Genomic DNA, 16,621 nt, shown 5'->3' with positions numbered 1-16,621 from the left:
ACAGAAGAGCCATCTGATAACGGTAAGGCAGGGGGCAAGTTGTGATTACTGTGATTACTACAGTTACCAATACTGATGCTAGAATTTCCTACTCTACAATTATTGTCCTGTCTTCCTCCTCCCGCGGCCCACACCACTTGGTTTCTTCGCTTGCAGGTAACTTTTGCCTTTTAGTTTGTTAGCTCTTTAAGCAGAGACTGTCTCTTTCCCTAGATTTGTACAGCACCTAGCATACAGGGCCCTAACATGACCGATGCTGCTAGATCAGGGATTGGCAACCTTTGGCACGTGGCCCGCCAGGGAAAGCCCCTGCTGCGTCCTCAGGTTCTGCCGATCGCAGCTCCCACTGGCCGCGGTTCGCCATCCCAGGACAATGGGGGCTGCGGGAAGGGCGGCCAGCAGATCCCTCAGCTCCGCGCCACTTCCCGCAGCCCCCATTGGACCAGAATGGCAAATCACGGCCAGTACAAACTGCAATCGGCCAAATCTGCGGATGCGGCAGGTAAACAAACCGGCCCGGCCCACCAGGGGCTTTCCCTAGCGGGCCATGTACCAAAGGTTGCCGATCCCTGTGCTAAACACTACCACAATAATAAATTATAAGAAGTCATATAACTATTAAACTTAATAATTCGTCTAAAATTCCATATTCCCCTTCAAGACTCAAACAAAAGATAGCTCTGACCTTCCATTGTCACTTCAAGAGCCAAGGCAAGGCCTGTGACTAGAGCTGATTGAAAATCAAAATTTCTATCTTGTAGGAAAATTCCAATTATTTCAAAATATGTTTGTGTTCTAAATTGGGACAAAAAGTCAAAATATTGAAGTTTTTCATAGAATGGAAATGTCTGTAAAATTGTGCTGGAAATATTGAAAATGTTACATTTCCAGTTGGTTTGGAATTCATCTGTGTCCCCTTGAGCTGCCTCAGTACTTCGTGAGACTTGTATTTTGAGTGTCTCAAGTCCCCATTTTCATGGCAGCCAGGCTCCCCAGCCAGCCTACACCATGTGATTCCCATAAGGCACTGCTACCGTTCAACCAGAGAGGACACCATGGTGCACCATGGGAGACGTAGTCCACGCGAGGAGCAAGGCACCTGAACTGCAACTCTCCTCAGGCATTGCAGTAGCTCAGGAGGACACAGATTAATGTCAAACTGTCCTCAGACAGAACATTTCAAGTTGGTTCTACAAACTCAAATGTTTGGTCTGGGTCGACCTGACCAGAAACTAAATATTTGTTTAGGTTTTCCTGATAGAAAATCAGGAAATTTTTCATGGGCAAATGCTGACTTTCCCATCATAGCATTTTCCATAAAAAAAAGGATGATCACATCAAGTATGCTAATAGGTTTAGAAAACACAATAAAAATATTAAAATGCACAACCATATTTGCCTATACCGGTTGTTTCCCTGTCATACCAATAGAAACTTCTTATTGGTTGAGTTCACTGGCAAAAAAGAACATGATCATCTTTGTCTTCAACCTTCATTTTTTGGAGAGAAGGCAGCTGTGGTATGAATTTAGTCCTTGGGCTGAATTTAAGACATCCCTGCTCTAAGCGGAGTAATTACTATTGGGCAGATTCTGGCACCTGCTATGGCCCCTTCTTTGCTGCTCCAACAATATAAAGAGGGCAGAATAGCCATCTGAGAAATTTCCCCAGCACAAAAGGCTGCCATAGATAATCCTACACCGCTACCTCCACCCACTGGCCCAACCCACCAATGTAGGGGCATGTGGAGGAAGTATGTCAGTATAGGGGGTGCCTGGCATGCTTTGTAATCCAAATATTTTGGGTTACACAGCAGCCCATTGATAGTTGCGGGGAAGCGGATACAAATTAAAGCAGCCTCTAGGGTTTCTGTAACTTACATTATGGACCATGCCTGAAACAACCCAGATTTCCAGAAGTGCAAAGGTGCACCTCTGCAGCCCCACCCCATGCTGTGCTGTGCCTCCAAATAACCTGGTTCTGTATCTTGGTGTGGGGGAAATATCCAATCTTAATGAGAACTATGGCGTAAATCCATTGTAAAGTCCTCCCCCAGGTTATCATCCTTCCAGGCCAATATTGTGTTGCATTTTCTCAAATTCATGAATATATCTGCTGAACTATTCTTACAAACGCCCCCTTAAAACAAATGTGACTGAATATGGTATTGATGTAGCTAGCCAATGCTAAATCTATTAAGCAACCACCTTACTGACCGCTTGTGAATTGTAATGAAATAGTAAAACCTGAGATTAATACAACATAAGGCTTTGAAAAGACAGGAACCTTACACAGCAAAGGTTTTTTCTTTGCTTTTAGCTCAAAGAAATATGGTTTAGTGAGGTTTTTTGCACTGAAATAGGAAAACTTCACCATGTATCCACCTTTGATGTGAATCCGATGTCATATCTTCATGATATGACTCAACGCAGCTGGGTAAAACCCTTGTACATCATCACCCTTGATGTATGCAATGGACAATGGCTGTTCCCCCTGGGTAACATGTCTAAAGCATTTGGGACTCCGGAGTTCTTTCTGGGTCTCATCACTAATGCACAGTGTCATACAGTTGCACTGAGTAGCATAAAGAGTGCCTAATAGAAGAGACACATGGAATTATTCAAAGGCAACTTTCTCTCGGAAAAGGAGACAGCAAGCCACCTAGTCAACCCACTCAATGCCAGATCATACAATTGTAGTGTTACCACAACTGTCACATATAGGGCCTGATCCTGCAGCACCAAGCACGACTGGTCAGATGCTAAGTGCCCTCAACTCTCAAGGAAGATGAGGTGCTCAGTATCCTGCTGGCTCGGGTCCTTGTGTTCTCAATCTGAGATATCCCTTAGAACATGAAACCTCTGGGACATTTATGTTAGTTATCATCACTGTACTATGGGATACTGAAACCATTTGGTTATTTGATGAGGATATTTTACAGACCTTTTCCTGTTAATTAAAAAAAAAAGAGTGCAGCTGGAGTCAATATTGAGCTGATAATACTACAGATAAGAACATTCCATCTTGTGGCATAGTACTTCATCTGACCGCCCCTCCAACATGGGGGATATTTGATACAAGACCATTACTTTGCTTTCAACTTCATTGAAGCACATTACATACTTCCATCTTCCAAATAACTTGCATCTTTGTATAATATGGGAGTCCCTTGAAGCAAAAAACTGAAAAGACCATAAGGTCGTTTTAATAAGAAGTGGGAGCAAAAGGCAAGAGAGATGGGAGAAAAATTCATGGGCTGATTAACATGGAAAAAAATTCTCTTAGCCAAGTTCTCCTGAGGTTAGGATATATAAAGTACATGCACTGTATTTGGTCCACAGCTTGCTGGAACATACCAAGCTTCAATTCCTCATATTGCTAAGCTGGGTGTTACAAAAATTCCTCATCTTTCATTAGTACCAAGTCTATTTTTTAACCTCAGAAATGATTTAAGCAAAGATGAAGTCTGGTCTTGATTTCAGTGATTGATGCCAGAACCTTTCAAGTGCGGATTCAGACTCACACTAACACGTGTGGCCTTTGGGGAGTCAAAGCTTCCCTGCCTCCATTTCCCTACCTGTAAAATGGAGATGATACCTAGTTCAGTGGGACATTATAAAAATCAGTTAATGTTTCTATGGTTCTTTGAAAAATTAAGTACTAAATATTATTTTTAGAGCTGTATAAAAATTCACAAATAATTTGGTCAGCAATTTTTGCTTTATTCAGTTCACCAACCGAATATGAATTTCTCAAATTCATTCACTATTTGAAATTATTGGCAAATTCTTTTTTGAACTCTTCCCCACCCCATATATTATTGTTTCTGTTCCTTAATTGGATGATGTATGGAACAGGCTATTCAGGATGAAGTGCAAATGTCAAATATCACAATGGAGTGTGGCAGTCCAACTGTTTTTGTTTGTTTGTTAATATTTGTGCCTTTAAGCTTAACATTAATTGGTGATGAGCATTTACAATAGTTAAGCTTGAACACTTGATTTTGTGCAAAGCACCAACCTAAGAAAATCCTGACCACATTGGAATCAAAATAAACTCAAATTTTAATATTTGAGGAACCCTCCCCCACACACACCATATGTACATACACTGAAGTACATTTTTTTATTAAGATGAGAATCTCTGTCACCCATAAGTGAATCTAAAAGTAAATGCATCTCATCTGCAAACAGATCACAAGTAAAACTCATGCATTTTTAACCAAAGAGATAGAAAATATTGTTAAATGCTTTTTGGTTTTCGGCAAGGGATTTAATGCCAGGCAAAGGTTAAGCCAAATCGCCTATGAATTAGACTGTTTGTGTGGTTATCAGCCACCACTCCATGGGATTCCAACTACTGCTCTCTTGGAATATATTTCTCAAAAGAATTCAGAGGATACACTCAAATGTATGGACAAAGTGCTAACACTATTGGGTAAAAAAAAAAAAAAAAAAAAAAAGACTCCGATTTCAAAGAAGAGAGTTTCAGAACACTGCAAATCTCTGACTGAACAGACTAACTTAATAGGTGCTAAATGGTTTTTAATCATAGGCAGAGAACAGTATATTTACACTAGATTTGCATGAAATAGGAGGCAGCAAAGTTTGGAAGGGAAGGAAGAAAATCAGTTGGCTTGAGAAAGCATAAACAATTTTTTTGTCTCAAATCTTGGACAAAGAACCCAGACTGAATGGAGTTTGGACTCTGCCACACACATACACAATCCCCTCCTCTGCCTTGTTACACGCTTCCTAAGGGATACTTAACAAATGCCTATAAAATCAACAGAGGATCCAAATCTAACATCTCCTCACTGTGAGCCCACACAGCCTGCTGCTGATCATGCAGACCATTTGGCAAGCACCGGTTCTGCAGGAGAGCAGCTGCTCGAGCCACTCTCTTCCAGTAACATCAGGGATATGAGGACTTGGGGAAAAATTAACCAAGCGATCAAAAATGGAATAAAAGATGTTCAGAGTTGTTCTTCCCTGTAAATATCAAATGGCTCTTCACATGAAGCTGACTTTAACATTGTTCTAAAATTACAGATGTCAATGAGTCAGGCCACTAAAATGGACAAGCAGAAAATAAATGTCTTAAGGAACTCAGAGTCACAGTAGCAGAGTAAAAGAGGGCTGCAAAACACTGCAATTCTAATCTGAGAAGAAATGTACATGTATCATTCGCAGCACTTTTACATATTATGAGACTATGTTCATATCAAACCTGATCCAAAGCCCATTGAAATCTATGGATATGCTCCCTTGGACAACAGTGGGCTTTGGATCAGGCCCTCAAAATAGTAACATTTACAAAAGTCATGCATTTAAACTCCATCCACACCATTCTGTATTCACCCCACCTTTCATTCCCACAAAGAGAGAAAATAAAGAAGTGGGGGGAAAGGAATTAAAGAGGAAAAAAGGCCCATTTTAGTCCATCAATTTTTGTTTCCAGTTCATTTACTTAAACCAAATTTTTCAAACTAAAATTATGCACCAAAATTCATATTTAGGTGCATAAATAAAGGGGACCTGATTTCCAGAACTGTTGAATCCCTCCTCTGCCTAAAATGATACTATTCAGACTTTATTTCTGGTGATGATCAGCAAGAAAGAACTCAGTGCGACTTTCAGATTCCTGATTGAGTTATGCCAGCAATTACAAAAAACAACTCTCTTTTAACCTGTAAAGCAAGAGACTGAACGGAGATCACAGAGGAAGAACACACATAGAACCCATGAGCACTGTTCTTACAGAATCACTTTTCAGAGTATAACTGCACTTTTTTTTGTGGTACAGGATTATCAATATTAGCTTTATGCAGATAATTTCATACAAAAGGTAGCCAAGTATCATTACTTAGAGCCATAGAGCCCACCTTCTGTATTCAACCCTTTTCATAAGCATCTACACTGAAATCAAAGTTGATATGTTCGTTTGGTAGCCACTTGACTAATGAATGCTTCCTAGTACTTTTCCAATGCCTCATATGTACAGGTTCTGATAAAGCAGGTATGAACAGCAAATACCTACATTAATGCAGTTAAAATTGCATACAAGGCAGAGATTGCAAAAGGTAAGGTTCTCACAGCAGCATTCACTCTGCTGCACCTGACATCCTATATGCTGGAATGATAAATATTTTAAAATATAAAACAGTGACATAGTAAGCCACGTAACTGACACCCCCTCGCACACGCAGAGAATAGAAAATGCTATCCACTATAAATGTACTGTGGCTATGTTAACATTGCTGCTGGAAATAATGTTCTTCAATTAATATAGTTTTTTAAAACTTAACTTCCTAGCTGAAAACAATTAAATTGTCTGCGCTTCATAATGTTAACATTCAAATTTGCACAAATGGGCTCTGAAGTTATCATCTAGCAAAGTGCTTAAGCACATGTTTAACTTTAAGCACATAGGTTGTCCCACTGAAGTCAATGAGATTCCTCCCAGGACGAAAATTAAGCATGTGCTTTTATGCTTTGCTGGATTGGGGCCTGGGTTCCTGACTTTCCTGGCACGGTTTGGCTGCCAACAATTTTCAGCCAGACTGCTGTAATAGGGGAACAGATATTTTCAGACAGAAAAAATAATTCTTTATGCAAAATGAAAAAGGTAGAATATACAAAATACTGCAGATTGCAGTAAAAATTGCAGGCACACTAAAATGTTAGGTCTCCTTAACTCTGAGAGCGCCCCTCCACCCCATCTTGGATGTTAAAGCACTCGTTTTTGAGGATGGGGCAAGCACTGGTGTTGCTCACCACCCCACAGCCTCCCTCACGCAAACTGCTCAACCGAAAACCTGAAAGCACCGGCTCCTGTCATCCCTTAATTAATTCAAGCAGAGAGAATGGGCAGTGACATCATAAAGGGGACAGGAATTCATTGAGTTCTGATAAGATTCTGGTACTACTGAGCACAGCCAAAAGTTATTTTTCTGTTGCTTAATTATTTTAATTGTAATTTCCCTCACCTCACCTTCCCCCCCTCCACACCCACCAAACCAAGGCAACTAGTCCTCACTGAGGACTATGTCCCATCCAGCTTTCAAACTCCAGCCACTTTTTTGTTGTAGTTCTGTTTTTAAATGAGTGGGTACAATTTTACAATGAAGAAGGTGTTTGCTTCTTGCTTTCCTAAACGTCCAAAAAATAGCTGAAAAGATTTTGATCTACTTTCTCCCCACACCATCACCCTTTGCAAAAATAAATAATAATTAAATAAATAAAATAGCAGAGACCAACATGGAAAGTTTCAGCCCCAAATGTGAACCTATTTCAGACAAAACATTAGCACATGAAAATGGAGTTGTCATGGAAGCTAACTTTTCAACTTTACTACCGGGGGTGTTATCAATACTCACTGTATACTGTTCACACAGCCTGTCATGTTGTCTCATTGTTTCCTTGTATTCCCCCTTATCTGTGTCTGTATCCATCTGTTGTCTCCTGTCTTTTACTTATATAATAAAATCTTTGGGGCAGGGACTGACTATCTTTTTGTTCTATGTTTGTAGAGCACCTAGAGCTATGGGGTCCTGGTCCAGGACTGGAGTTCCGAGGAGATACCAGAATGCAATTCTGTTTCTATTCTCCCATGATCGTCCTCTCTTCACATTTGCTTACAGAACAATAACTGCAGTACTATGTAGTAAAACACACCCTTTTATGGTAATTAATTGATCTTTAAATATTCATGGTAAATAGGCCTATTGGCCTATGATGGGATGTTAGATGGGGTGGGATCTGAGTTACTACAGAGAATTCTTTCCTGGGTATCTGGCTGGTGAATCTTGCCCATATACTCAGGGTTTAGCTGATCGCCATATTTCGGGTCGGGAAGGAATTTTCCTCCAGGGCAGATTGGAAGAGGCCCTGGAGGTTTTTCGCCTTCCTCTGCAGCATGGGGCACAGGTCACTTGCTGGAGGATTCTCTGCTCCTTGAAGTCTTTAAACCACGATTTGAGGACTACAATACCTCGGACATAGGTGAGAGGTTTTTCGCAGGAGTGGGTGGGTGCGATTCCGTGGCCTGCGCTGTGCAGGAGGTCGGACTAGATGATCATAATGGTCCCTTCTGACCTTAGTATCTATGAATCTATGTAATTTTGCTCAGCTGTGCCAACAACTATTTGGTCAATCCTATTGTGATGTGCAATTACTTTCTTGAAGTAACAAGAAGCAACAATGAATAAAGACACAACTGAAATGTTACTACTGAAAGGTGATGTGACAAACACACAGAAAAACAGTTCAATTATGTTTTCAGACCAAACTGGCATATTGCACGGATGAACTTTACGTAGTTTTCTTTCCAAATCAACCATATTTGGCAACCTTTGTGACAGTAAGGAGGACTGTAAACACTGACCAATCAAGACATGCACGCGCACGTACGTATGTGTATTTATATATGTATACACATAAACAACCCTTCCTCCCCCACTGCAAAAAAGAGGTTGTTTATATCTAGATCTGAGTTGTTTCATACAGGAAAGGGAAAGAAATGCAACTTGCTCCCAATGAAACCATCAATGTTCGAATGATACACGTGCAAAGATAACTTACAGACAGCAATGGGATAGCAACTTTTCCAAGAAAATCAGGGGGTTTATCTCCATCTTCATCAAACACTGTCACTTCAAGAACATCGTGGATATCTTTAATAGGGCTGGAATGAGAAGCACAAAAAATGGTCTGTACACATTCAGTCTGCTCCAGGAAGATCAGAGAATAGTGTTTCGCTAATTAAGTCTGCATTACCTTGGAGTATAAAACTAGCATTTAATTAAATTCCAAAAATTAAATCAAACCAAGGCTATTCCCCAAGCTTTTCCCTCATGCAAGATTCACGTATCCACGTGAAAGACAACAATTATTGCTAGACAGTGAGATTTCTGGTGTGTGGATGTTGACATTGATGGAACATATGAGGGTGAGGAAGGTGGGCAAGAGAAAAAGTTTGAGTCAGAGTTTAGGAAGGTGCGTGCATGTGCCAAAAAGGTATGTAAAGAGGAAAACCTCTCTCATTTTTTCTGAGCAATTGAGCAATTTTCCCCATTTGGCCAAGTAGTTTAAAGACTTCTAAAAACCCTCAAATAAAATAGATAATATTAGTAATTCCATCTAATCCATATGCTTTACTGGGGATGACAACTGCCTGCTAATCTCAACTGGTCATCAGGATCATTAATAAAATAAGAGATTCATCCGGGGAAATGTATTGGTGTCTGTGAGAGCTTGGGTAACTCTGGGTAGATGACTGGAGGGAGGGAGGAAGTTATTGTTTATCCAAGTGCAATTAACACAACTAACCACTGAGGCTTTGTCTGGCTTTGGTCTCATAGAACAGTGGTTCTCAACCAGGGGCACATGTACCCCTGGGGTATGCAGAGGTCTTCTGGGGGGACATCAACTCATCTAGATATTTGCTTAATTTTACATCAGGCTACATAAAAAATACTAGCAAAGTAAGTACACACTGAAATTTCATTCAGACAATGACTTGTTTATACTGTTCTATATACTATACACTGAAATATAAGAACACTATTTATATTCCAATTGATTTATTTTATAATTTTTGGTAAAAATGAGAAAGTCAGCAATTTTTCAGTAATAGTGTGATGGGACACACTTGTATTTTTATGTCTGATTTTGTAAGCAAGCAGTGAGGTTAAATTTGGGGGTACACAAGACAAATCAGACTCTTGAAAGAGGTACAGTAGTCTGGAAAGGTTGAGAGCCACTGTTGTAGAAGATAAGCCTCACAAGCTGCTACTCTAGCTAGAAGACAACTAATTCCAGGAACATTCCAGCAACAGAGCCACAATTTAGGATGAATGTCCACCAAGGACTAAGCTTGGAACCTATTGCACTAAAAGCATGAACTAAAATACTAATTCCCCTAGCAGACAGCTGTAGACAACTCACTAATCTCTTAGGTTGAGAGAGTAGAGGGAGACAGCCAGAAGAGGGAGACAAATGCCTATACTATCGTAATGTGAGTTATATAAACAGCAATTAAATATATAGCCATAAAGTTTTGAGAGCCCAGAAAAAGTAAATGGCTACCAGAACCTGCCAGTTTGTGAGGCTTTACACCTCCACTTTTGTTCAAAGGTAAACTCAAAAACACCATTAAAATAGTTGTACACAGGCTATTAGCGATATAAAATGTCAAAAGTACTCAGACTACACTGATGGGCACAGTCCAAGAACCTAAATAGAACAGAAAGTCTCATAGAATGTATATGACATGAACAGATTTACTAAAACATTTGAATCTGGACCAAGGGTCAACTTTGTAAGCTCAGGATAAATAGTGATGCATGCGGAGCTCCTTCAGAATAAACAAATAGGGTAAGAAGGAGAGTTACAAAAGAGACACACAGTAGGGGCCAGAGGGCAAAAGAGGTATAGATGTTCCAGATTCATTTCTGGCACCAGTGAATTCAGTGGAAATACATGGTAGAGTTTTTTCCATCGACCACAGAGCAATAAGATATGAAACTTTTCATCTTATTCAAAGCCAGCCCAGTCTCTCTGCATGCTAGCTTGTATGATTTGAATCAATAATACTAAGACTAATTTCCTAGTGGAGTAGCATCCGCATCATAAAGATAAAACTGCCACCCTTTATCAGTAGCCTCAAGAGCAGTGGACAAGGAACAAATCATTAAGGGAAAGCAGACTCTTCTCTCAGCTCCAAAAGGTGGTTATTATTCCACTTTAGCCCTAAAAAAACATAGGTGGGGCACTATAGAAGAAATTTACACTGTAGCAGCCCATGTGATGACCTTGCTTTGCAACAGCAAGTTGCATCTATTCTGCGAATACTGAGGCCTTCAGTCTCCAGGGCATTTTTCACAGGCATCAAATTCACTTAATAATCACACATTTTTTTGGTTTGATTAAGGTGTAAATTTCTGGTTTGGGTAGGGCTTCTTATTGCCTGATTTAAACTCAGCTGTTTCATCATGGGCAATCAGAACTCTACTTCCTGATCATTTTCAAATTAAATTATGTACAGAACTACAGTTTTATCATGTCCAAACAAAACACAAGTTATATTTTAAATTATGGAAAAACCTAAGAGCGACTATATCTAGGTTTCCATTTTCAGGTCTGCTATACAATTTCTTGGAGTCTATTATATATAGTCATGATTCTTCCTATAAATATCACAGTTTCTTCTTGTTATGACTTCTATTAATAAACTCCATGCCAGAATTGAAAAAGGAAAATGCTTTAATGGAGAAATATCAAATACAACTCAGTCAACCTCTTCTTCCTATGGAGAAAGTGACATGTCCCAAACTTTACCTCATGTTTCCTAAAATAAATATCTTTTATATTGGGGCTGCTCACCGTTTCACATTTACGGCATGTTTTCAAATGCAATTCACTTACAAGGTGAAAACTTTGTTCCACTCTGGGTTGAGGTTTTTGTAAACTGTGTGGGTCTGAAGTCTGACGTTGCCCAACTCTAACACACAGAAAGGGTCACTTTTACCTGTGGAAAGAACAGGTGAAAAAAATAAAATAAAACAAAGAAGGGTTAGATAATGTGATGGTAGTTAGCTCACTCTTTTTGCAGCAGGGTTGGGAGAAGGAGATCAGAAGATCAAAAAAGAATAAACTGCACTAAGGTGACTGGAAATGTCTTCCTTTCTCTGAATTACTAAATTAACAACACAACCAATATGTATTCACTGTTTTCCTCTTTGAAACTTTATCGAAGCATTTTCCATTCTAATCCATGTAGGCAACTTGTCTTCATAACAGAGAACTGAAATCTTATCAAGAATAATCTTTAAATCTTTGGTGATTAGGAAGATCAGCCAATGTTGACTACCAAGAAAAATGACATGCAATAAGAGAGGTAGTCCCATTCTGAACAAGTTTCCGTTTTTATATTCTCCTCCACGGGCGATCAAGGGTTATGAACCATGCAGACTTTTAGTCTGGGTTATAGAAATGTCAGGGCTTCTGTTAGTTCATTTTGCTTTATAATCTGCCGAGAGCTTTTGCTTTATTAGTTCATTATATAACCATATAAGTACATGCAGTCTCATAAAATAAGCAAAGTATTGTGCCCACTTCAGCACCAATCCTGCAATGAGATTTGCACGAGTAGATCTCTGAATCCATATAGACACCCGACGACTTCAGTGAGAGTCAGGTCAGACCAATGGACCCAATTGCTGGATCAAGACAGAGTGAGAAACTTATTAAAGGAAACATCCTATCAAAAAAGGGTATCAGAGTGGAAGCGTTATATGGGGAAGATATATTTCCTAGTTACTTTTCTCAATAAGCAGAGGATTGCAATACCTGCATTTGGCACAGCATGACACCTTAAAACACTCCAGAGCTTTCAGACAAACTTTACTATAAACAGAGTGCCTATGAGCCTGTTCAGCTGTATATCTAAGTTCATTATCTTAGGTATTCATATTTACATTTAGCTCAACTACAGGCATTCTAGTCTTATTTAGGTTACTGTGTATCTCAGCCATAGAGACATTTATATAAACGAAAACAGACATTTAAGCAGACTTCTGTTAATTTTTTTTAAATTGCTGTTATTAATACAGTACCCAAACTGTGCTAGGCACTTCACAAACAAATAAGGAGACAAGGTCTCCGTCCTGAGGAATTTACAGCCTAAGTAGAAATGTTTTCCAGTATCTAAAACAGTGAATATTTACCAGTCACTTTTGGAAAGTTTTAATAATCTCACATTTTAGTGGAATCTATTAGTCTCCTACCCACCTATACACTGGAACCAGGTACAAGTGGCAAATGTACTTAACGACAGAGAAACTGTTTGAAACGCAAAATGGTATGTGCCAAAAGACAATCCTACTCTATAATTTTGTGTTCTGAATACCATTTTTTGGTCAGTGAGCAAATGCCGTCTTTGAGCAGAATGCTCATGTGCACACAGAAACATGCAATGAAGCAGAAAAAGTCATTTCACAATGACAAAACTATTATCTAGCGGAGGTTCAAGTTGAACTAGTTGGGGTTGATGAAGTTCCTGCTGTTGTCCTTAGACATATTTAGCTTTACATTTTTAATATGGGACATAGTAACTGGTCTAAACTTGGGTCAAATAGTACCTGTGAGTTTTCAGGAAGCTCTTTAAAAGCCAGAATTGCATCCAATAACATAAGGTTCTGATTCTCATTATTACTGTAGGTTAAAAACTCAAATTTGGTAAACTGTACAGTACCAACATGCAGCAACCTATAACAGAAATACCAACCATACTCAAATCTGATCTTCATTACTGTAGTAAGTAACAAGGTATAAAATGCCTTTACACTTAGAATTGGATAATTGGTCTGCAGAAGTATTCCCATCATTGAATCATCATTGCGCTACTGAGAAAATATGATACATGCTCAGACTGCTCTTCTATTAACCCTTGGAAATCTTTGTATTTTTTATTGTCTCCTTGATTGTCTCTATCAGATTTTTGCTGGACCTTAAGTTACTTTTTATCAAAAATAAAACCTGCAACAGTCTCCCATGCAGTGGAGGAAATACAGCACTGCTTTGGGAGGCTTCTACTATGGAAGCACATAATTGCTGCACTAATCATTTATGAATGGCTCAGAACAGATAATTAATCTTTATGTCTCTCATTTCACAATCAGAAATTTATGCTATTTTTACCTAAAATGGCTGCATCCTTTTGTAATTTGGTGGGTCTATTACCGCATAATACTAGGATATTTTCAGCACTGCCATTGCAAAACAATTTGTCATTTGCCTCATGAATCAGGCTCAGGCTCAAAGCCTTAGTTATTTTGAACATAATGACAGACTAAGTAACCTTGCACTTAAACAGGATTTCATTCTGTGCACAAGGAATGTGTGTTTCAGACCCTTTATGAAAAGTCTTTCAATTGCAAAATCAAGCTCCCCAGAATCTCTTTCAGTGTTCATTATCCACACACAAATGCACACACTCCTGTTTAAGCATTTAGGAAAATGGGGCCCAATCCATTGCTTCTATAACGCCATTGGCCTCAGTGGAGTTACACAAAGGATGAACACAGCCAAGATCCAAATCTGTCCTTGGACAAAACTCCCTGTAATATTCTGTGCATTTGTAGGTAGAATTAGTCCCATAGCTTATAAAGGCTTTTTTTTTTTTTACTACAGTACATTTAGCCTTATTAAGTTTACAGATGAAGAGCAGCTAAAGTAACTAATAAACCAATAAAAGCTTACATACTGTAGCAGCCCTTTATCAGTCAGGTGAAAGGCCAGCTGAGGAAACTCAAGATCAAAGGCAAAGCTTGTGACCCACATAGTTCTACCCTGGTCATTATTGCACATGGACTTTTTTTTATTTTTTAAAGAAGATCTGCACATTAATCCTTTCAGTTCTTCAGTGCATTGCTAGTATATAAAAAAGTCCATTACCTGTTCCTGGGGTGGGGAGGGGGGACAACAGGGTGGCTACACTTATAAATAACACTATTTATTGGTTAAACTTTTGAAAATGTGGGCTAGTATCTTTTATAGTCCTTACTTTGGAGAAATGCTGCTGATGTTACAATCAGAGATTGGCCTGAATAATGGCCCCAGGTTGGGTTGACAATGCTTTCTCTTTAGCTCTCTGCCTTTCTGATGAGTCAAAAAGAATCAGAAGGTAAAATACATTTTCATTACAATCAGACCTGTATCTGAAGTATGCACCATTAAAGATACTGGATGTAGCAGATCTCATGTCTACATGAATATTTTTTTTTAATTTCATCATTTGCCATTATTTCATCAGTCACCACGCAGTGGTATCAGCTTCCAAGAAGTGCCCTGCAAAAATAACATAATGCCCAACACATCTGACCTCTTCAAAAGAGGCCAGAAGTTATTTTTCCTACTAAGAGAGAAACTAATATATTAAGTATATTTTGGATCAGATTCACTATTTAGCTGTAATAGGAACTACTGTTTACAGTTTTCCAGCACTGATAAATCTCCACTTAAGAGGGAGCATTGACCCATACATTCAGGCAGCCTAGACAAGTGCTGAACAGGGTACTAGGTAAATGGGGAACATTAAAGAATTTGAGGATTTCTATAATTCTATTATTTAGTTCATGAGCTCACAAGAAGTTGCTGAGACATGTCACCTCCAGCAAACAGCAGTTGAATCAAGGTCACTTTGTAGATACTTTTCCAAGACTTATTTTCCATGATTCATATTGAAAGAAGCAAGAGCAACACAGTGCCCCGGCATTCTAAATCCTCCCAATTAAATCCATGTAACGAGGGGCCAAATTTTCACCCCAGAGCAGAGCTATTTTCCATTTGCCCCAATCTAGCCCTCCATTGGTTAGCAAAATGTTGTTGCAACAGTGATGAAGAAGGGTTCCCCTGATAACGCATGTCACAACTCACAAATGAGCATGCATCTCAGCAAAGGGTACAGCCTGCAGTAAATCTGATGTTAAAAATAAAGAACATGGTCTCCAAAACATATACTTAAACAGCTGACAGGCCTCTTTCTCCAGTACAGTATACTGATACTTAAGTCTCTGGGTGTTTTTTGTGATTCCTAGATTACAGTGATCCTCGTCTAGCATGGAGTCAACTAGTCAGTCAGCAAAGGGAAGCGAATGGGGCTCCACCCTCAGAAAATAATCGCCTGTTAGTTGCAATATGAATGACACTTGTCAGGTAGTGCTAAAATATATAGTTCCTACCTTGTAATAGCCAAGAACATATCCAGTGAGTTAATGTTTGTGATTATGTCTGTTCTACAGCCATCAGGGTCAAGCCTGGCTCTCTCCAGCTGGGGTTGAATACACCTTGGACCTCTGTCCAATGGGGCTGATCACACTTCTTGTGCCACGTATGGAACACGGTTATACCAAGCCTATCAGCCACCAAACCAGGATGGGCCATGGCTGAAAATGGAGTGCAGTGTTTAACCCAGAGCATTTAACACAGCTCCTAAAGGGGCTGTGCTTCTGAATTAAAGATCACTGGCACAAGTCACAATTTACAGCAATAATAGTGGATCACTTCACTTGTGCTGAAACTAGTCTATATTAGAGCCATGAACGTAGGGGCTGGAGCTTGAAGTGGTGGGACAGAGAACTGTAAGAGAAAAGTAATGACATTTCATATCATGTTCTGTAGAACTTGGGGATGCGGAATGGTTAGATGTAAACTGCTCATAGGCGACAAAGAGATACCATGTGATGATGCAAAAAGAAAAGGAGTACTTGTGGCACCTTAGAGACTAACCAATTTATTTGAGCATGAGCTTTCATGAGCTACAGCTCACTTCATCGGATGCATACCGTGGAAACTGCAGCAGACTTTATATATACACAGAGAATATGAAACAATACCTCCTCCCACCCCACTGTCCTGCTGGTAATAGCTTATCTAAAGTGATCATCAGGTGGGCCATTTCCAGCACAAATCCAGGTTTTCTCACCCTCCACCCCCCCACACAAATTCACTCTCCTGCTGGTGCTAGCCCATCCAAAGTGACAACTCTTTACATAATCAAGTCGGGCTATTTCCTGCACAAATCCAGGTTTTCTCACATCCCCCCACCCCCATACACACACA

General features: G+C 39.5%; 1 protein-coding gene across 6 annotated transcripts in view; it reads right to left on the bottom strand.

The window, feature by feature from the left end:
* The window catches only part of MCTP2 (multiple C2 and transmembrane domain containing 2), a 162,956-nt gene that overhangs the window by 63,674 nt on the left and 82,661 nt on the right, over window positions 1–16,621 (bottom strand). For all 6 annotated transcript variants that reach the window (XR_012670295.1, XM_048867608.2, XM_075133195.1 and 3 more), the window contains 2 exons: window positions 11,426–11,528; window positions 8,582–8,684 (listed from right to left, as the gene is read on the bottom strand). Coding sequence is in view for 5 of the 6 variants with exons in the window: in XM_048867608.2 (XP_048723565.1) it covers window positions 8,582–8,684; window positions 11,426–11,528 (206 nt within the window). In the remaining variant the exon portion in view is untranslated. The remainder of the gene's footprint in view (window positions 1–8,581; window positions 8,685–11,425; window positions 11,529–16,621) is intronic.

This window comes from Caretta caretta, chromosome 10 (genome assembly GCF_965140235.1).
Source record: "Caretta caretta isolate rCarCar2 chromosome 10, rCarCar1.hap1, whole genome shotgun sequence".
Classification (NCBI taxonomy): Eukaryota; Metazoa; Chordata; order Testudines; family Cheloniidae; genus Caretta; species Caretta caretta.
The sequence above is the reverse complement of the archived record's forward strand: the minus strand, read 5'-3'. Positions and strand labels throughout refer to the sequence as shown.